Below are 21,515 nucleotides of genomic sequence, written 5' to 3' on the forward strand. Positions count from 1 at the left end.
TAATCTACATTACATGAACAAAACCTTCTACTGTAAGCACAAGAGGGGAGCTCTTGATCTGAATAACTAGACAGTTTATGAACAACGCTTCTAAGTTTTGAATGGAGAAGTCATGTAATCATATTGTGCTGCTTCTGTAAGCTTGTAGCTTATGTTACATACAAAGAGGGGCTTACTCCAGCAGTAGACACGAGCCGCTGTGATATGTAACCCCGTACAAGGTATCTCTACCAAAGAATCATCTATATGTTGCTCCGCCAAACAGAATTGGATTATAGTGGCTGGAGTTCTTGCTCGGGAGCCACTGAATCAACAGGTCTGTAGGCAGTTTGACCACTAAATTTCTTTCTCCAAACAAGTACTACTAAAAAGGCTGACAAAGTGACCAAAACAACTAGTAAAATCCCAAGCAGTATAGAGACTACATGTTCTTGAAACCATGACCTGCACCCAAAGGAAAAAGGAAGCTAAGTTCTCCAGAAGCACTGGCATTCAAGCGAATAAGATGGATGGCTACTGCAGAAGTTAGTACACACTATAATAATTCATAAAGTTATCTCATGGAACTTTTCTTTTGGTGCTGGGGGAGAGTGATGTAAATAAAACAGAACATGAGACAATAAAACAGACTATGATACTGTCCCAACCCTTTTTGGACATGGGTGAAACTGTGCTTTCATCCCCCTCCCCCCTGAACACACACACACACACACACACACACACACAAAGAGAGACAATCTGGAGGGAGCCCCAAAAGGAAAATGTGGATATTATCAGACATTATATGAAATAATGCAGCTTATAATAAACATTCCTCACCTTCTCGGTAAAGGCTGCACATTCCACTCGAGCAATTGATAACTGCCAAGATTTTCAGGCAACTGAACATGATGCTGAGTTAACCGATAGATGATACCCTGGCATAAATCAATACAATATAAATTAATGTGCAAAAAAAACTGATCCGAAATAGTTATAATAGGTTCAAGAGTATGCTACCATTGCTGTTGCGTTGGACATAGCATTATCAGATCCTGCTGGGAAAATACCCCATCTAATCAGAGTAGAATTTCCTTGGCTCGTAATATTCATAACTCGAACCTGTCAAATTAAATAGCAGCTTCAGCCAAATCACCATGAAGCAATATCAAAACAACTATGAGATTAGGGCAGACTAAAGTAAATGAACGTATAATACAAACACAAATGTTCTTCAATCCCGCCTGAAAAGAACCACTCGCATAACTAGAACAACCAAGTTGTTGTATACTTTTAATTCTTATTAATACCTGACGAGAGTCAATCTCCAGCTCTTTAGCTATCAGCTCGGCCAGCTCATGGAGATGAGGTTTCAGATTTGGGTAGGTAACATTTATGGACATATCAACAGTGATGAGACCAACATCAAACTCTGCAAGCCGAAGATCAACAAATATGATAATCATGTCTATCAGTATTGTAAACCAAGATAGAAATATAGGGCACTAAGGAAAAGAGTGGGCATTGGCACAGTCCATTGCTCCTATCCAGAACAATAATATTTATTTAAACTACACAAAAATAAAGTGTGTTATTGTTGCCAAAAAAAAAAATTAACAAACATCAATTAAGAAAATATTTACTTATTGCTTTAGCTTACAGTAATCAGCCTGGTTAGTGGTTATTAACAAAATTACTATAGGCATATGAAATGCGAAGCAGATTATTGTGCAAGCCATAAAGACTGGTGAATGTACCATCAAACTCAAAGAACTAAGTAGGTAAACAAAAATTGAGTAAAGCATGGGTCGAATTGTGGCATTAAAGGACCTTCAAGAGAGGCAGATTGATTGTTTGCCTCATTTCATATAAAAAACTTAAGCCCTATCAAGCTTCATATTCATAAGTACCAAAACAGCCACCAACAAAGCAGATCAAAACAAAACGATGCCTAACTGATAGTTACAAGTGAAATATAACAAATATCCATGTTTTGTCATTCATCATATAATACATGTGAAATTAATAGAAAATAAAATAATTAGGCACAAACCTGGCAAGCTACTAGGGGCAGGAGCAGGTGACATATCAGTTTCTGAATTTGTATCACTTGAAGGGGCTGGTGAAGGAGCGTCACCGATATGTAGTCTCTCCCACAACTCTGAACAGTTAGTTTTCCAAAAGCCAATCTTTTCATTGTGACGGTCATAGGTCACAAGTGTATTACGAACAATGATGCCTGCCATTAAGGTCATTACTTTAGCTACTCAAAATGGCTAAGTTTCTAAATGCATAAAATAATAAACTGTTGTCATGATCTTGTAATAGACACAGACTATTTTTACTACAGCCTATGAATGAATCAAGAAAATCAAGAACCTATCATTCAGACAATTGTGATAGCCAAGGAAACAAATTTAAATAAACAGACCTCATAGCACATAGTAACAACTAACAACAGACTCATGTTTTTCTTCACCATTATGGAAGGAGAGAGAGAGATTTCTATATCCTAAATCATTTTAGTTTTCAACTGCGACTACCATTATAGAGAAAGCTACATTTGTAGGCTCAAGTTTTGCTCACAACTACATAAACATAATAAAAAACATAAAAAGCTAAATATGCCAGGTTGTCTGAAATATAGAAATAATAAATAAAGAATACTAGCTTGCTTGTTTCCTTTAGCAAAAAATGGTATTTATGCCTTTCATAACGAAGACTAAGCTTGCGCATCTATGCCAGTCAGATTTTGTGCTACAATCATGCTTTCAGAAGCGTGCTGTACACACTATTGGATTGAATGAGTAAGGGCAAGAGATGCTACTCTGAAGACATAAGCAAATATTGACAATGAAATGCAGTGCTCAGATTTGATAATTTTAATTAGTTATTCAACTCAAAGTTTGAATAAATCAAGCTAAAAGAAAATGCATATATTAAGATCATATATAAGGAGAGAACATGCTAAATGTTTCTTCCAAGCCAGTCAACTAAGTTTACAAAAAAATCCAATATGCAAGTGTATAAGCAGGTCAGAGTAACACTGCATATCATACTATTCACTCAGCCTATGCTAATAACCTTTACTATGCAAGATAAGATCCGATAGTGCTGCATATAAGGATGCAATCTAATATTGGTTGTAATTCTACAGAATAAGTCTGTAAGCTTGTGCACTTTATAAGCCAATAGACGTAAAAAGAGAGTCCAGCACGTATTGAGGAATGACAATTCAGAGTTGTAGAATAGATATACACTCGAGATGACCAATAGCCCAGCAAATTGTACAAGATGTAAAGCAAATGGCAGCAGTAAGAAGTGCAAAGATCGTAACACTTGTTTAACGTCCTCTGAAAGTTGAGTGTCTAACCTCCTAATAGTGTCGTTGGATCTTTACCATTTTGGAATACACCCAAGCAATAAGCCCCATCAACTTTGGAGTGCTTCATTTCAGAATTGAAGGGAAGACACAGTACATAACATGAGTAGACAACACCGACAGACAAATTAAACAAACGTTATCTCAATTGATTTAAATAGATATGAGCTCACAATTTCTCCTACCCGGAATAGATAATTTTCAGGTGTAAGTGAGAGCTTCTGTCCATTTCCAAATACCATGTCAACATCTGGAAATACCTCATGTAGCTTTGAGACATTCCTGGAAGCGAGACCATAAATATTTAAGTTTTACACAAGCATCATGGAGTGTATTATAAGAACACTGAGAATGAGAAACAAATTTTAATCATGGTGCGAAAGTCACCTTCCAGCACCTGCAAAGCAGATATCCTTATAATTTGGATCAGGGCCACGAATTTTCTTGAGAGAATGCACTTTACTTGTCACCTATCAATTGAAACATAGAGTCAGCAAACATATTTCTTCAGGAACATAACCACAACTCATTAATTTTTAAGAACAAGATACACCGGTGGTCGTTAAACTTGTCCAAGGTGTCATCTAGGTCCCTAAACTCTTAAAATGAAGATCCAAACCCTTGAACATGTTGAGTATCACTCAAGATCCGATCACTTTAATTAGCATGAACACACAGCCCAGAACCAACTTGCAGGTGATGTAAGAAAGTACGTTGGTTATGGAGGGCCTTCAGGGGAACAATTAAGAGATATATGGATCTCAAATGGCACAATTAACAAGTTTAATTCCCCAGATCTGAATTTCAAGACTTAAAGGACTTAGACCACACAGGGCAAGTTTGAGGACTGCCCTGGTACTTAGAAGGCGTTTGGTTCGGCCTTTTTGGCCTGTGATCGGTTTACAGCGACATCAGTTTCCGTTGTTTTCTGTTTGTTTTGGCCGGCCCGCAACAGATCACAGTGTAATCGGATACTGGGCCATATACAACCTCGTTACCACTCCCCAACCTGCGTTATCTGATCCCGCAAGGCCGACACAGCGTCATGGTGGAAATGAAAAGGCACTCCCAAAACCAACCAAACAAAAGACGTTTTTAAGTTCCCTGCAACAGCTACCACCAGCAGCTGATTACGTTGCTGTTCCCGCACACAGCGTGGAACCAAACAGCACCTTAGTCTTTTCAAAATTAGTTAAAGTAGGACCAAGACAAAGACACTCAGCTCTGGTGACATGCAAAACCAACAACAACAAAGCCTTTTAGTCCCTAGCAAATTACGACTTGGGGTAGGCAAGAGTTGAAACCCACCATGAGCCAACAATGAAAAGGGAAAAGGGAAAGAGAAAAAGAAAGTAGATATATATAGAACAGGGCATCAATATTAGATATATTAATAGGGGATATGACATGCAAAACCAAACAAAACAAAAAGGAATTGTAGGTGCACCAGTCAACAGTGTCCTTGTAATCCAGAAGTTCGTTTGTAAAGCAACAGTCAAGAGAATAAGTGAAAAAGGAGGGATACAGTTATTAGCCAATGGACATGAAAAGGCGTCAAGGAGAAAAAGCAGATTGTGCTAAAGTAGAAGTTTAATTAAAGGGCGTACCCAGTGCAGAGAGCTCCCACTCTGTGCGGGGTCTAGGGAAGGGTGTCAGTGGCAAGCCTTACCCTCGCCTGTGCAATGTGAGGAGACCGCGACTCGAACCCGGGACCTTTCGGTCACAGGCAGTAAGACTCTACCGCTTGCACCAGGCCTGCCCTTCTAAAGTAGAAGTTTAATTCTATCTAGGAAAGTGTAAACTTATCTAGGTGTCATTAAGATGTTTAACTTCTTTTATGTAAGGCAGAAAAGTTAAAAAGATGGCACTAGTGCAATTTTAGCCACAAATACTATTGATAGCTTCTGAAGCCAGCCTACCTTTTTTACATGGTACACTGCAAAAACAGAATTCCAAGCAAATGATTTCACATGAAGGAAAAATAACTACAAAAGAACAAAGATCCAACAGAAAAGGTATGGATGTGTAAATAGCTTACAGCATCTCTAAAAGCCACGAAAGCTTGCTCTGGCAAATAAGCATATGTGGTTCCACTATCCAAAACAGTCCCATGCTTGCTGTCGAAGATCCTTGAATCTACCCGCAGTGCCTTTCCAGCAACATGTATTTCCTTTAACTCAATGTTGTAATATGGACTGTTGCCAATTTAAGATTAGCTAATAAAAATATGTACCACAAAAAGAATAAGGATCGATTATCATATAGGAAACTATACATTACCTGCGGAGAGGGTCTGAATGTGAAAAAACCATGTCAGAAGGAGCAGGCACTCCACCAAGCACCATAGCACCACCACCAATATCCATACCGCCATAGCACAATGAGAATGAATCACTTATGACACCCTTTTCAACAAGCTGATCCATTATACTAAGTTGACCACGACCAAGGCCCATTATGCCATCAGCATGCTGACTGAACAAATCTCCAGTTTCAGAATTTTCACAGCCAAAAACAGCACGCTGTGGCTTAAGTTCACTCTCTCTGCCAAAAGACACAATGTCCTCACCAAGCACCCCACTGCTGGAGCTCATTTCAGCATACTGCCTCTCATAAGTGCACTGTTTTTTGTCACTGTCACAAGTACAATCAACATTGCATTTTACTGGTGAATATGAACTGGAGAGATCAGGTTGAAATCGTGGATCCTACATCAACCAAACTTCAGATTATCTTACTGTAGATGAATTAATTTCTAGGCATAAAAATCTAAACACTAGTAGAGACTAGTTAATAACAGTGATCTCCAAGACAAAAAAAAAATCGATTCATACTCAAGGTATGGCATATATGGTAACACACAGATTTTCATGTGTTTCGACTTTCGAATTATTATATATTATATACATCAAGGTAGAGAAATACATGCTCATATGATCTTCAACCTTTTGGACATTACAATGTAAAACATAAGATCGTTTCAGATACAATACTTTACATGCCTCGGCAATGATGTATTGATGTGAGTGATTCATTCAATGAACACAAGATCCACTTAGTAAAGATGGTGGTAAAACAATGAGAGAATTCCTTATTTGACACTGAAGAAATGACCCGTTCCTTTCTTGGCCCTCAAAAAATTTTCGTTCCCTATTTGACACCGAGTTCAACTTTCGTTCCTTCCGTGACACTCCGTCGCGTTTTCCATCCGGCCACCGTTAACTGCGCTGTGAAAAGGCGATTTTGCCCCTGTGGGCCCCACCACCCTTCTCCTCTCCTCCTCCAGGCAGTCGCCTCGCTCCCTCCGTCTCCCCGCAGTCGCGCAGACACGCCCGTCCCTCCCGATGGCGCCCTCCACTCTCTCCCTCTCTCCACTCTCTCTCCCTCCCTCCCTCCAACTCTCCATTCCGAGCCCCTCTCCCTCCCGAGCACGGCGGTGGTCCTCCCTTCCCATGGCGCGGCGGCGCTCCTCCCTTCCCTAGGCGCGGCGGCGCCCCTCCCTTCCCTAGGCGCGGTGGCGCCCCTCCCTTCCGCGCTCCTCCCTCTCCTCGATGGCGACCGGCGGTAGACTAGAAGCGGCGACGACGGTGGCGTGGTGGAGCAGGCGGCCGCGACGACGACGGTGGAGTCCGGCGAGATCCGGCCTCGGGGCGCGCGGATCCGGCCTCGGGCGACCGGCGGTGGACTAGAAGCGGCGACGACGGTGGCGCGGTGGAGCAGGCGGCCGCGACGACGACGGTGGAGTCCGGCGAGATCTGGCCTCGGGGCTCGCGGATCTGACCTCGGGGCGCATGGATCCACCCACGGATCTGGCGAGCTCGCCGGCAGCAAATCGAGGGCGGGCACGGGCGCGGCAGCGGCTGGATCTGTTGGTGGGGAAGCCGGATTCGGCTCGACGGTGGAGGATGCACCCCGGCGGCGGATCCAGCGAGCGTCGACGGCTGCCCGTGGATGGGCTCGGTGGGCCCATGGGTGGCGGGGACGGCCGGCGGCCTTCTCAGGTGGCGCAGGCCGCAGGACTGGGGGAGGACACGGCGGCCTGGAGGAGAGGAGGGAGAAGGGTGGTGGGGCCCACAGGGGCAAAATCGTCTTTTCACAGCGCAGTTAACGGTGGCCGGATGGAAAACGCGACGGAGTGTCACGGAAGGAACGAAAGTTGAACTCAGGTGTCAAATAGGGAACGAAAATTTTTCGAGGGCCAAGAAAGGAACAGGGTCATTTCTTCAGTGTCAAATAAGGAATTCTCTCTAAAACAATGATGACGGATCCCAAGCCATCAGTGCATTTGCAAAGTTGCATCAAGAACATTTGAGAAGGCTGCAAAAGAATAATCCAGCATCTGAGAAGGGCCTTCAGTTCAATCAAAACTATATTGTATGCTAGCTATTAGACAATAGGAGATTGTATATTGTATATTTAGGCAAGGCGGTCAATTAGGATCAGAGATTTATTCCTGTCCTTGTATTTGTAAACTGCCATATATAGCAGCAGCCGCTGTCCCTATAATACAGGCGCCCCTCTCCCATTGAGAGTGTGGCTAATTGCCCCCACTTCATCTTTCTACATGGTAATCAGAGCAATCTGATCTTGGCCCTCCCTCTCCTTCCCCAAACCTGCGTCGCTCTCTCCCTGAGTGCCGCCCAACCTTGCTGCGCCGCCCAACAGCCGCGCCATCATGTCCACAGAATCCTCCACCACCTCCGCCACCTCTCCAGCCATGGCTGACGCCATCAACCCAGCCGTTTGCCCATATGCTCTGGTAAACGTGAAGACCCACATTCCCATGACCCTCGAGCTGCGACCCTCTAACTACACCAAGTGGTCCACAGCTTTCCATGCCATGTGTGGCAAATTCGGACTGCTCTCGCACCTTGCCGTCGTCTCCCCTACGCCCACCGATGACGCATGGATGCAAGCTGACTTTTGCATCTGCAGTTGGATCTTCGGCACCGTCTCTGACTCCGTCCTCAACCTCGCTATGACCGGCGCCCAGCAGACCGCCGGCCAGCTCTAGACGGCCGTCGCCGCCCTGTACCAAGCTAACAAGGCGCCCCGCGCCGTCTTCCTGAGTCACGAGTTCCACTCGATGACCCAGGGCGACTCCTCCATCGACGAGTACTGCGTGCGCATGAAGGAGGATGCCGACAATCTTCGCGACGTCGGGCAGACCATCACCGAGCCCAACCTCGTCCTCAACCTGCTCCGCGGCCTCAACGAGAAGTACCAATCCGTTGCCGACAACATTGCCGCCCAGGAACCTCTCACTTTTGCTGTTGCCAGGAACCAACTCCTCCTCAAGGAGCTGCGTCTCAAGAACGAGGACAAGGTCTGCGCCGCTTCGGCCCTTCTCGCTGCCTTCAACGGCGCCCCTGGTGGCGCCCCACCGGCCGGAGTCCAGCAGCAGCAGTCGCGCCAGCGGCAGCAACCGCGCCAGCAGCAGCAGCACGGCCATGGCGGCCGCCGCTGACAACACTCGGCGCGACAGCAAGCGTCAGCCCTGGGGTTTTGATCCTTGGACTGGCGCACGTGTCAACCCCGGCGAGCGCGTCATACCTCCCTGGGAGCGCGACCAGGGCGGTTCCGGCGCCCCTGGCAGCCACCCATGGCAGCCCCCACGCCAACAGGGGGTGCTCGGTGCCCCTCCTCAGGCGCACACGGCGTTCGCCCCCGTCCAGGCTTCCTCCACCAACACTGGTGGACCGACATGGGACTCGGCCGGCCTCATTGCTGCCCTGCAGCACCTGGCTGTCCAGGGCAGCCCCTCATGGGTTGTTGACTCCGGCGCTTCATCCCACATGACGCCTTCCGATGGTATGCTCCTCCAGCGCCTACCCCCCTCCACCTCTATAACAGTAGGCAATGGCACTAGCATTCCGGTCACGTCTAGAGGTCACTCCATCCTACCCACCGCCTCAGCAAACTTCTCCCTCAATAACATTCTCGTCGCCCCTTCCCTCGTTCGTAATCTTTTATCCGTTCGTCAATTCACCCGTGAAAATCGCCTGCTCTCTTGAATTTGACGCTCTTGGTTTTTCTGTTAAGGATACCCAGACGGGACGCGTGATTCATCGCTGCAATAGTACCGGCGATCTCTACACCATACCTGCTATCCCTCCGACCGCTTGGCGCCTCCTCACATGCTCTCCTGGCTGTTTCGTCGACCCTGTGGCACCAGCGTCTCGGCCATCCAGCCCCTGCTGCATTAGAACATTTAAATAAAATACACGCTGTTTCCTGCAATAAAGTAGACCGCTCCCTCTGCCATTCATGTCAGCTAGGCAAGCATACGCGTCTACCCTTCAGTGCCTCTCAGTCCTGTACTTATGCACCGTTTGAACTAATTCATTGTGATGTTTGGACCTCTCCCATCCCTAGTATATCTGGTTTTTCATACTATTTAGTCTGCCTGGATGATTACAGTCACTATTGTTGGGTTTTTCCTCTCCGACGCAAATCCTGAGGTCCACCAACACTTAGTTGAGCTCACAGCTCTTGCACAAACCCAATTTAACCTCCCTGTAAAATGCTTCCAAACCGACAATGGCACCGAATTCGTCAACACAGCCACCACCACCTTCTTCGCTGCTCGGGGAACACTTCTCCGTCTCTCCTGCCCATACACTTCCCCTCAAAATGGCAAGGCGGAACGCACCATCCGCACCCTCAACAACTCAATTCGCACCATGCTGCTCCACGCTTTCATGCCGCCTGCTACTTACTCAACAGGCGCCCTTCCTCCTCCATATCCCATGAGGTTCCCTTCACTCGCCTCCATGGACAGCCACCCACCTACAGCCACCTTCGCGTCTTTGGGTTCCTATGCTACCCAAACCTACAGGCCACCTCCCCACATAAGCTCGCACCTCGCTCCGCGGCATGCATTTTCCTTGGGTATCCATCCTCTCATAAGGGTTATCGGTGTCTTAACCTGACAACTCAACGCATCATTATTTCTCGTCATGTTGTGTTCGATGAGACTGTTTTTCCCTTTTCCACCACCAGCGTCATCCCATTCCCTCGCTCCCTGGATTTCCTTCTCGACAACGATTCGGTTTCGGTGCCTTGCTCTACTGTTCCTGCAGGTGGAGGTCCCTCCTCAATGACCACGGTTGCTCCATCCACATTGGACGTTGTGCAGCCGCCCCCTGATGATGAGCCGGACCCGGCTCTTCTCCTGCCTGGGGGGCGCGCCCCTAGCCCCAGTTCGGCTTCTCCACCACCGGGCGGGTGTGGTCACGTGCCCCCGCCTGGCCTTCCTGTGGCTCCGTTCCCACGGACCTACAGTCGACGACCCCAGCCGATGCCTGCGCCATCGGCTGCCCCTGCAGCACCGGCGCCCCAGGTTGAGTCCGTGGCCGCAACCCCATCTCCGCCGCTCACGCGCACCAGGACCGGCGCCCTCCCGCGTGTGAGCTACGAGGGGCTCGCTGCCACCTCCTCGCCCTCACCATCGCCTCTACCGGCGAACTACCGCAGCGCCCTGGCCGATGCCAACTGGCGGGCTGCGATGATGGATGAGTACCAGGCACTCATCGACAACAACACCTGGCGTCTTGTTCCGTGCCCTTCTAGGCGCGAACGTTGTGACGGGCAAGTGGATTTTCCGGCACAAATTCCATGCCGATGGGTCCCTCGCTCGTCACAAGGCCCGCTGGGTGGTCCGCGGGTTTTCTCAACGAGAAGGCATTGACTACGACGAGACCTTCAGTCCGGTGGTCAAACAGGCCACCATTCGGACCGTTCTCAGCATTGCCGTCTCCCGCGCCTGGCCGATCCATCAGCTGGACGTGAAGAATGCCTTTCTTCACGGCCACCTCGACGAGACGGTCTACTGCCAGCAGCCACCAGGTTTCGTCGACCCCGCCGCTGCAGATCACGTCTGCCTCCTGCAGAAGTCCCTGTACGGACTGAAGCAGGCCCCGCGAGCTTGGTACCAGCGGTTCGCGGCCTTCCTTCAACAGCTCGGCTTCGTCACCTCCACCTCCGACACGTCCCTATTTGTTCTCACCGAGGGGACGAGTCTCGCCTACTTGCTGCTCTACGTCGACGACATCATCCTCACCGCCTCGACTCCGGCTCTTCTGCAGCGACTCATGGCCCGACTCCAGTCTGAGTTCGCCATGACCGACTTGGGTGCTCTTCACCACTTCCTCGGCGTCGCCGTCACCCGCACCTCCGACGGCCTGTTCCTGTCGCAGCGACAGTACGCCGTCGATCTCCTACAGCGGGCGGGCATGGCTGAGTGTCGTCCTACGGCAACCCCTGTTGACACTCAGGCCAAGCTCTCCGCCCATGAAGGCAACAGACTGTCAGACAAGGACAGCTCAGAGTACAGGAGCATAGCAGGGGCTCTTCAGTACCTGACTCTGACGCGTCCTGATCTGGCTTATGCAGTTCAACAGGTGTGTCTCTTCATGCACGCCCCGAGGGAGCCCCACCGTGCGCTGATCAAGCGCATTCTGCGCTATGTGAAGGGCACGCTATCCTCCGGTCTTCACATTGGCGCCGGCTCCATCCAGACGCTGACCGCATACTCTGATGCTGACTGGGCTGGTTGCCCTGACTCCAGGTGGCCCACTTCTGGCTTCTGCGTCTATCTCGGCGACAACCTGGTCTCCTGGTCCTCCAAACGCCAGGCCACGGTCTCCCGCTCTAGTGCTGAGGCAGAATACCGTGCTGTGGCTCACGTTGTGGCCGAGTGCTGTTGGCTACGGCAACTCCTTCAGGAGCTCCATCTTCAGCTGCCCCAGGCTACGGTGGTCTTCTGCGACAACGTCAGCGCCGTCTACATGATGGCCAATTCGGTCCACCACAAGCGCACGAAGCATATTGAGATTGACATTCACTTTGTGCGCGAGAAGGTGGCCCTTGGCGAGATTCGGGTCCTTCATGTTCCTTCGTCTCATCAGTTCGCTGACATTATGACGAAAGGGCTCCCAACGCCACTGTTTACAGATTTCAGAACCAGCCTGTGCGTCCGCAAGCCTCCCGCTTCGGCTGCGGGCGGGTATTAGACAATAGGAGATTGTATATTGTATATTTAGGCAAGGCGGTCAATTAGGATCAGAGATTTATTCCAGTCCTTGTATTTGTAAACTGCCATATATAGCAGCAGCCGCTGCCCTATAATACAGGCGCCCCTCTCCCATTGAGAGTGTGGCTAATTGCCCCAACTTCATCTTTCTACACTAGCAATATCAATGGGCAACTCAATTTGTTCAAATGCTACGATACATTGTCTCCTGATTTTATTTACATTTCAAATATGATGATGTGTGGCGATGCCATGACATACCATTGTAAAGCCCTAACCAATTTATGTTGTCTTTAGGTTTTTTTTTCCACTTTCAACAATATATGATAATTGACATGATAATATGATACCACACACTAATGGGATGTTAGCAAAGTACTTTAAAATACAAAATTATCTCATGGATAACAATTCCAAAGACAGTGCAAAAGAAGTCTGAACATGTACTAGAGCCGTAGTATATTTTCCATTGTGCAGAGATGTATTTTCGAAATGGATAATGAATTAATTGTAGCATCTACTCCCTCTGATAAAAAAATATTTTACATATTTGACTTTGTACAGTCTTCAATGCATATCTTTGACCACTAATTTCTTCTAGTATAAATTCTTAAAATCCTTTAGATTGAAGAGATTTTGCTTGTATTTTGAATACAAATCTACGCATCTAACTTGCAGGTTTCCAAACTAAATAAGTTAATAGCTATTGGTGTTTTTAGTTTTTAAGGTTTGACCAAATCATGTCCTAAACAACATTTTTTTGTGACCGGAGGGAGTATCAAATTTCAATATGGTGGAGCAATACTATACCTTGAGTAGAAAATGAGTGTTCAAGGACGAAAAAGGTTACACAGGTATGACCAAATCAAACACCTGTCATTTGTTGGCAATATACGTGGGACCCACTTAATATTGAGAGAAAGTTAAGCAGCTGTCTAACAATTGATGACGACAAAAACAAGGTCATTGGTTGGCAATCCAATGTTATAGGTTGTGGCCAAGATTGGCAGGCTACATGTTGGGAAGTGTGGACAATAGACTATGCATTTCAGGAATCGACCATTTAGAAAAGCAAATAAATTGTGGGCAGCAGGTTGAAGCCAGTCCCCACATCCTCAGTCGATACTAGGACAGTTCATCAACAACCCATGACTAAATTGCAACTCCCTAATCTACCTGCAAATGAAATGTTAATCTTCTGAAAACTAGAGTTCATATATGCTGATGTGCATCAAGTAGTCTCAGAAACCCATATAATTCGCATACCATGAATTAGCTAAGTTCACTAGTCCAACTTCGCAACTTGGGTTCACATATCCATGCGTGCTATCATCCTAATCAATAATACCATCTCACAAGTTCCTAGCTCATAGCTGAGCAGAGAAGCAAAATAATACAGCCCCACCTGGTGGTTGCCGCACTGCTCGCAGGAGGCGCAGGGCACGTAGGTGACGGTGCTCCCGGAGTCAACGATCAGCGCGAACTCCTGCGGGGGCGTCCCGATGTACAGTCTCGTCGTGTAGTACCTGAACCACCACGACGGCACGCACCAGCCTCCCGGCTCAGATCCAACAGAGCAAGCAAACAAAAAGGAAATTGGGGGAAAACAACAGCGTAAAGAAACGAACTGTACCGACCCGTTGGTGAGGAGATCGTCGTGGAGACGCATGCGCGCGTTGGGGTGCGCCCCGTCGCCGAGGCCGCGCCGCGACGAGGCGGCGAGCCGGCTGGCGTTGGGGTACGAGCGCGTGAGCGGGAGGAACAGCGGCGGCCCCGGCGCGGGCCGATCGGGGGATCCAGCGGCGGCCCTGGACGCGGCGGCCAGGAAGAGGATAGCGATGGAGGCGGCGGCGAGGGCCTGGAGCGAGCCCGGCCGAGGCCGGCCGCGACTCGCCATGAAGTGGCCTCCTCGCGCGGGGAATGAGGGAGGAGAGGGTGTGGGGGAAGAGGTCGTCGCGCCGAGAGGGGCGAAGCGAAGCCGGGCCGAGGCGACGACTTGTTAGAAGAGGCATAGGCGGGGGGAGGGGTAATTCGGTAATTCACAGCACCATCGCGGGCCCCGTCCGGCACGTCGGATATTGGAGTGTTTTGCTTACCGTTGCAGTTGCAGATCGCCGCGCAGATCCTTCGTATTATTCGACCTGATTAGTGGGGTCTACACTCCTGGGCCCTACGAGTCGGGGGCTCAGGCGTGGCCGCGTGGGACTGTCACTGGATAGGGCGGGTAAGCTGGGTCTCGTCTTTTTTCCAGTCGCAGCACAGGAGTGGTAGAGTGGAAGGACGGGCGTTGACGAGACGAGCACGATCTCACAAGTCACAAACTGACTTTGACAACCAGGAAAGGCAGAGCCGGACTGTTCGCTTAAACGTATCAGCGCCGTAGAAACCACAGCTCACCTGTGGGTCCGCTCAGCTTGGAAGGCCAAACTTGCGTGGCTTTTCAGTTCAGTCCTCCATGCTCCAGCACAGTTTCAGCAAATTTTTATGCAGATCAGAAAGTTCTCACTTTCAGAGGTCTCTTTACAATTAGGGAGACAATGGCATCATGCTTTTCATGCACACAAGTTATGTGTCAGATCTGCAAGTACAAGCCATGTCAACAGCAAGTAGAGAATATTTTTTGTTAAAGATTGTCAGATGTGCAAGCTTGCCAAAGTTTTGCGCTAAAGGCACCTTTAAGCTTTCCCAAGTAAAAAAGTAATATTCCTACATGAGACAGACTGGGTGGCAGAGGATATAAAACATTCAACAAGTCAGGAATAAGCACAGCTAAAAGCAAATAAGAGTGCAAGGTACATGTAGCAGGACATGAGGGCAATTATAATTTGACCGGCGCCTCACACTACATCAGTTACACCTCCAAAACCCACTGCTGTGGACGAGGAAACAAGAAAATGACGAGAGTTACATCTCCATCTCATGGGAGTTGGGAGGGACTGGTTTCCATGGCGTGCATCACCAGCACAACACTTTTGAGGGAGATGAGTCGAATCTATGGTTGCGGAGGGCGATAGCCAGATCCCAGATAGTTTGCATAGCTGCTGGAAGCAGCCGGCCTGGATGCGCCGGCATAACCTGCATAGGTGCTTGCAGCTGGTGCTCCTGGGCCACCATACGCAACTTTATAAGGGCTTGAATTGTATGATGCTGCCACGGACCCTGGGGTGTACTGGAATGGTTTTGGGGCGCTGAACGGTTCACCGTAAGAAGAAAACGCACCACCTTCATATACTGGGGCTGGTGGTGGGTGGTGGTACCGGTCAGTAGCTCCATATCTATCAGGAAGAGGGGCACGGGAGGGCATTGGAACAGGGCCACGGGAGGGCATTGGAGCAGGAGCACGCTGCCAGTTTAAGCCCGGAAATGGAGGCCTGCGAGAAGCTGAACCAACAGAACCAGCAGGTCTCCTAGGAAATGAAATGCCAGGGCCTCGAGGCTTCTTTGCATAAGTACGCCCAGCATCAGTTGATGGCCTTTTCTCACCCTTGGGCTTTAGCTCAGATACACGCTTTTGGAGAGGTCCAAGTGAACACTCCTTCTGAAGCTTATACTCTTCGATACACTTTATCACAGCCCTCAAAGCAAATAGTTCCCTAGATTTTGGGTCATCCTGAAAATTGGATCCATCGAGTCATAAGACAAACATGTAAGTTATAATATAATAACAAACAATAGAAGTGAAACAAAAAGGATTGCAAATCGAATGTGAAACTATCATAGCACATGATTTAATATAAGAAAGGAGTTATTTCACATCAGCACTAATAACATTGTGGCCATTATCACACAATGCATAAGGCAATTGTGAGATACAGCCGAAGCGCCTAACAGAACATATACAGTAACATTCACAGACAGCACACCAAGCATTATAGACTGAGAGCAATATACTGTTTCCCTAGAAAATTCTGGAGGTAAAGGTAAAATAGATTTCAAGAAATTAAAGATGGGCTCTTAATGGTCAGTCTTATCAAACTTCTCAATAGTTCCTTCCTAGTTTGAAGTAATAGGAACTGGTATTATCCAGATTTTGCTCTCTTGAACCAGTTGACAGGCTGAGGAACTCATATCCAATTAATACCCATACTCCCTAGATTGGATCTTTTTTCCATTCTTTATTTAGTAAAAAACAAGTCCTCCAAATTATATATTGAAAAAAACAAATTATCCACAAAAAAGGGTTAAAAAATTAAATTAGATCTACCACGGACTTTTCAGACCTCTTTAAGAAGACCAAAAACTGAAATAAAAAATAGCTTCATAAAAAATGAAGCTTTTATTTTACAATACTATACTAGACAATGAAACAGTTCTGTCAATGAAGCAATATCAACCGTTGAACTATGCAAGCCACTAGACAGACTCATCAAGATCACAAAAAAGGATAAAATCAACAAACCTTTACCGAGGTCGCAGTTGCATCCCCATTATTTTCAATTGTATCCTTTAGTTCCTCAACATATGTCTTCAGCAGAGGTGCAGGGGGGAATGTCTCCGAAAGCCCGAAAGCTTGTACAAAATGAACTGCATCAATTTGCCTGTGCCGCTTAACCAACTCCTCAATGATACCTAGAAACATAAAGAGAATGTCAACAGAAAAACTTAAAACACTAATTTCATGCAGGCACTCAATGCTTTGCACTTGAACAAAACAGTAAGGAAGTTTTAGTTCCCTAGATGGTTTGGGGGCTTAGTGACAATGAACAGCAGCAGCCTGACAAATGAAGGGATTAGAATGCCTTGTGGCATTCTGGGTGGATACCAACCTGGCATTTTCTCATTAAGACCAAGAGAGCGACAGCACACAGCAGTCTGCTTGCAACGAGAGACAGCAACTACGATCTTGCATAGTTCATCTTCGTCAAGCACCGAATCAACATTAAAAGTTGTAAGAAGCTGCAGGAAAGCCTGTGCCTCCAATGAATAGCCATTAGAAGCATCCAGGTCAACCTCAGCTAACTTACTCTTCCACTCTTCGGCAATTGCCTTGGCTTGCTCCTTAATTTCAGAGCTCCAAGGGTCGTTGCCACCAGGCTCCGTCGTCCCTACTGCAGGTGCTATAGCTTCCATTAAAATAATGCAGCTCTTGCGCTGAACCTCAAGAGCATTATGTTTACTCCCAGGTGAATTAGTTTGGTCTGGTGGGAAGAAACCCTCCAGGGAATTAAGTACAAAGCGGGCAGGATCAGTTGCATATTTTAGTGCAACAGAAAGTTCATCACGAAGGCTAGCAAGTTTTCTATAATTTTCTGAAATAAATTTCAGAAGGCCTTTGGTGTCCATCTGCTCACATAGTTGCTTCAATACAGGACGCGGCTTAGTCTCAACATGTGAAGCTTCAGATGCCTCGCCCGACCCACTAGCAGGGGTATTCTCCTCTGAAGCACGAGATGCATTGTTGTCATTGATTGAGGTACTTACCTTTTTGTCTTTGCTTCCACTTGCATCAAGTATCTCAGCAAGCTCCACCTTATATTTTTGCCGAATCTCTGCTAGAGAAGAGACAGCAGCATCCCTTAGCTCCTGAAGCTGATTCAGGGAGGCACGCTCTTTTGTAGAAACATTAGCCTCTTTCTCTGCAATCAACCTACGAGCTTCAGCTTTCTTTTCTTCTAATGCCTTCTGCTTCTCTACCAGTTCATCAAACTTCTGCTTCTCTACCAGTTCATCAAACTTGCTTCTGTACGACTTATCAAGGCTGAGGAAATGCCCTTTGATATCTTCCCATTGCATGCCATTTTGCAATTGCAGAGATTCTTCGGTGTGGGATTTCAACTTTCCAAATACTTCAGCAAGCTGTTCCAGTAATGGCATTGCAGATTCAGAACCACCAGAATTGTTCAAAGTCGCTTCTGTAGCCATTTTGCAACAAAACCAATAATAATCTGGAGGGACATAGGGTAAAGTACTGTCAGTTGAAGAACAGGAATTGAAAGAGAACAAGTACAGGTTGTTTCCACGACACAGCAAGCAAAAAAAATCAAATAAAGAAACATGATGTAAAACCTATAAAGGTAACCAGAGCAGAACAATGGACCCTGTTTGCCTTCTTGTTGTGTGTGTGTGTGTGTGGGGGGGGGGGGGGGGGGGGGGGGTGTAGTTCTTCGTTAATTCACTGGATAAAGCATGATAGCTCTCTAAGTGATGTTAAATGCAATCAACAAAGATAGAATTCACATAAATTACACTGGTGTGTTTTCTGAATTTCTCAGTTTGACAGTGAACGAAAAGAAGACCAACCTTACAGAGTAGCATGTGTAATCTATAGAATCCCCCTTAACACCAAGGCCCTGTTTTTCCCACTTATATTCAGCTTCCCACTGAAAAAAAAACCTAGAATCCCACCAAAAGCTTCGATTATTTTTTATTCTTCTGACCTCCACATCAGAACTTCGAACTAGCCTGATCGAGAATCGAAATAATCCCCACGGTATGGTGATTATAAGCAGAAACAAACAGGGCCCAAAAATATGTGTTTTACTGGGCAGTTAATTTGCCATCCACTGCTAATGCTAAGAACAAAAAATAATATTATTTGCTAGTAGATGCTGACCTATGTTTTTTCTCCTTTATGCTGTAGTAAATTTGCAATTCAGAATTTCTTGTGCCTAAGTTCTTTGAGTACTGCCAAGCCGATTGTTTAAAACAGCCAGATTTGACTGATCCAGGATTGATTTTGGGTTTGGCTGAGTTAAATGATATATTATCCAATAACAAAGCAAATCAGAAACAGACCATTTTGTGATCAGATTTTGTTGTGGAAGTACTAATACCTAAGTAATAAGAGGCGAGTAACATCTGTTCAGTCAACCCACCTTGTAGTGATCACACGAAATAAGCCTCACAATCAGCCTAGTCACTGGATTTCTAATTTCTGTAGTATATATTTTGAAACATATCATTTCATACAGAAGATTGCCAAAAACAAACGCAGCCGATTTTATGTATGTGAGTTGTATCACTAACGATTCAAAAATCACCTCATCAGCAGTCTAGTACCCAGTATATAATTAGTAGATCAGTTCAAAATTGCTCTTTTTTCACAAGAATATGCAAGTGAAGTGTGTGTCAATACGTTAAGCAAGAAAATTGCAGATTTGACCACCAAAGACGTAAAATTTGCACAAAAAGGGCATGTCGAGATAGCACACTTAATGGAATTCATCAGGGACTGGGTCTAATTGTCTAAATTGTAAAACAGAGTGAGACGCAAAAAGAGAGTACAGGGCAGGGGGAAGGCATGCCAGCGGCGCCAGAGAAGAGGTAAAGAGGCATCTGATACTGCGCGAGCAGGAGAGGACGGAGATAGAGCGGCTGCGAGCATGCTGCCTCGCGCGAGGAGGGCCCAGGGCAGAGATGGATGGGGGCTAAGAGGTGGAGTGGAGATACCTGCAGGGCGCCGCCGCGCCTGAGTCCGAGGAGGGGGGCCGCTGAATCCCTTCGCCGGTGGCGCGCCTAGCCCTCCACCGGTCGCCGTCGACCGCGTGCCGCTGCTAGGGTTAGCGGTAGGGAGAGGTCGAGAGCCGAGAGTCGACGAGAAGTGACGGCGTTGGTCGATTGGGGCGGGATCGGAAGATGGCGGTGGTGACGAGCTCGCTCGCCACGCGCTCCGTCTCGCTCCACCAGGCCAGGCCGTGAAAAAACTAACCCTTCGTTTCCTGGGAGCCAGGCGCTGGTGTGCTTTGAGCAGCGTGCGAGCTGGGCTCCAACACGCGTACTGCAGCTGCAGTCGGGCCATCGGGCCAGCGTACCAAACAAGCCATATACGACGAGTGGGCAAGGTGTCGATGCCTCGATGGGCATCCACGAACCTATCTCTTGTGAACCGTTTCTCTTCTCCGGACCAGTTTAGTTTCCAAAATTTTGTCAAAATTTTTAAGATTTTTCATCACATTGAATTTTTAGACGTATGCATGAAGCATTAAATATAAATAAAAAATAAAACTAATTACATAGTTTAGACGAAATCCACGAGACGAAACTTTTAAGCCTAATTAGATTATGATTGGACACTAATTACCAAATAACAACGAAAAACCGCTACAGTAGCATTTTGCCAAGTTTTTTTTGGCATCTAAACAAGGCCTGGGTTGCAAACCTGAAAATTGAAACCCATTACCAAACCACAATCCAACCGTTTCCCTCTAAAGGCAAACCAATCCAAACCATTGCGACTGGGGAATCGGGTTGGGTTTGGATGGGAGTGAGAGTTCTGGGCTGGCTGTTGACCCGTTTCGCGAGCCTCATGTGTTGGGGTGGGCCATTCCTCTTTAGTCTTTATACTTTTATCCTTCAGCCGGTCCAAAAGAAGGAAAAAACTTTCTAGCTCATTCGATTCTTCGCCGACGCGTCTATAAAATCCATTTCTTTTCTCCCTCACTCACTTTTAAACCAATTTATCTTTTATACCATATAAGGTCTTGTTTAGATGTTGTCAGAATTACCCCAATCCATATTTATTGGGGTAGATTGAGGTGGAATTTAGTTCAATTCGATTTCAACATACGTGGATTGATGCGAATTCAACTACATTCAAACAAGGCCAAAGCGATTTTAACGACGATTTTGTCCAATATAACAACACCACATCAGTTGTTCAGCCGTTCTATATAGCGCCACTTTATAATTTAGGGTTCATTAGACTTATGTTTTTTTTATAAAAAAATATTTAGATATCTTTTCCTACGAAAATTATGCATACCAATTTTATTTCAGTTTGGAAAAGCCGATTCCTTGTTTTTTTAAAAAAAAATAATGCTCTTTCTTAGGGTGTCCACCTTGAAATTATTTTATTATCTTATGGACTTTTTTAAGCGTTAGCTTGCTAGAAAATGCTCCCTTTATCCGTTATAATTAGTCTACGAAGACAACTCGGACCAGGTAAAAGTTCAAATGACTTAAGACACAACGTGTGCCGAGGACAAATCTAATCTTAGATACCTCACTAACTTGGCGGACGAGGCATAGGTTATATACATGGAACTCTAGTTTCCTATCTTTCTAAGCTAAAATAAAATTTTAAAGATTAAATAAGATTTTAGAATTTTTATTTGCATGTTTATCGGTGTTTCGAGTTACCAACCAGTAAATTTTTAGGCCACGTTTAGTTCCACCAAAATT

The 21,515-nt window shown here is 46.5% G+C and overlaps 2 protein-coding genes across 2 annotated transcripts; both read right to left on the reverse strand.

Annotated features, from left to right (window-relative positions):
• Positions 1-53: 53 nt before the first annotated feature.
• On the reverse strand, positions 54-14,397 carry LOC136550342 (aspartic proteinase 36-like). Its single transcript, XM_066541887.1, has 12 exons — positions 14,033-14,397; positions 13,801-13,921; positions 5,642-6,069; positions 5,400-5,556; positions 3,749-3,831; positions 3,547-3,643; positions 3,353-3,425; positions 2,033-2,218; positions 1,290-1,411; positions 1,000-1,101; positions 820-917; positions 54-444 (listed from the first exon to the last, which is right to left on the reverse strand). The coding sequence occupies exons 1-12, from the start codon at positions 14,290-14,292 to the stop codon at positions 273-275; spliced, it is 1,899 nt and encodes a 632-aa protein (XP_066397984.1). The 5' UTR covers positions 14,293-14,397; the 3' UTR covers positions 54-272.
• Positions 14,398-15,116: 719 nt separating this feature from the next.
• Positions 15,117-20,046, reverse strand: LOC136550343 (FRIGIDA-like protein 3). Its single transcript, XM_066541889.1, has 4 exons — positions 19,785-20,046; positions 17,162-18,280; positions 16,795-16,964; positions 15,117-16,005 (listed from the first exon to the last, which is right to left on the reverse strand). The coding sequence occupies exons 2-4, from the start codon at positions 18,255-18,257 to the stop codon at positions 15,388-15,390; spliced, it is 1,884 nt and encodes a 627-aa protein (XP_066397986.1). The 5' UTR covers positions 18,258-18,280; positions 19,785-20,046; the 3' UTR covers positions 15,117-15,387.
• Between the last annotated feature and the right edge of the window lie 1,469 nt (positions 20,047-21,515).

This window comes from Miscanthus floridulus, chromosome 4 (assembly GCF_019320115.1).
Source record: "Miscanthus floridulus cultivar M001 chromosome 4, ASM1932011v1, whole genome shotgun sequence".
Lineage (NCBI taxonomy): Eukaryota > Viridiplantae > Streptophyta > Magnoliopsida > Poales > Poaceae > Miscanthus > Miscanthus floridulus.

What these genes read in the sequence shown, in the direction of transcription:
- LOC136550343 (XM_066541889.1), bottom strand. Translation starts at nt 18,257, where the DNA reads ATGGCTACAGAAGCGACTTTGAACAATTCTGGTGGTTCTGAATCTGCA. An exon ending in TCTTAATGAGAAAATGCCAG is followed by an intron (nt 16,965 to 17,161) that starts GTTGGTATCCAC and finishes TTATGTTTCTAG; the next exon opens with GTATCATTGAGGAGTTGGTT. An exon ending in CAACTGCGACCTCGGTAAAG is followed by an intron (nt 16,006 to 16,794) that starts GTTTGTTGATTT and finishes TCCAATTTTCAG; the next exon opens with GATGACCCAAAATCTAGGGA.
- LOC136550342 (XM_066541887.1), bottom strand. Translation starts at nt 14,292, where the DNA reads ATGGCGAGTCGCGGCCGGCCTCGGCCGGGCTCGCTCCAGGCCCTCGCC. An exon ending in TGCTTTGCAGGTGCTGGAAG is followed by an intron (nt 3,644 to 3,748) that starts GTGACTTTCGCA and finishes TCTCGCTTCCAG; the next exon opens with GAATGTCTCAAAGCTACATG. An exon ending in CTGAAAATTATCTATTCCGG is followed by an intron (nt 3,426 to 3,546) that starts GTAGGAGAAATT and finishes TCTGAAATGAAG; the next exon opens with CACTCCAAAGTTGATGGGGC.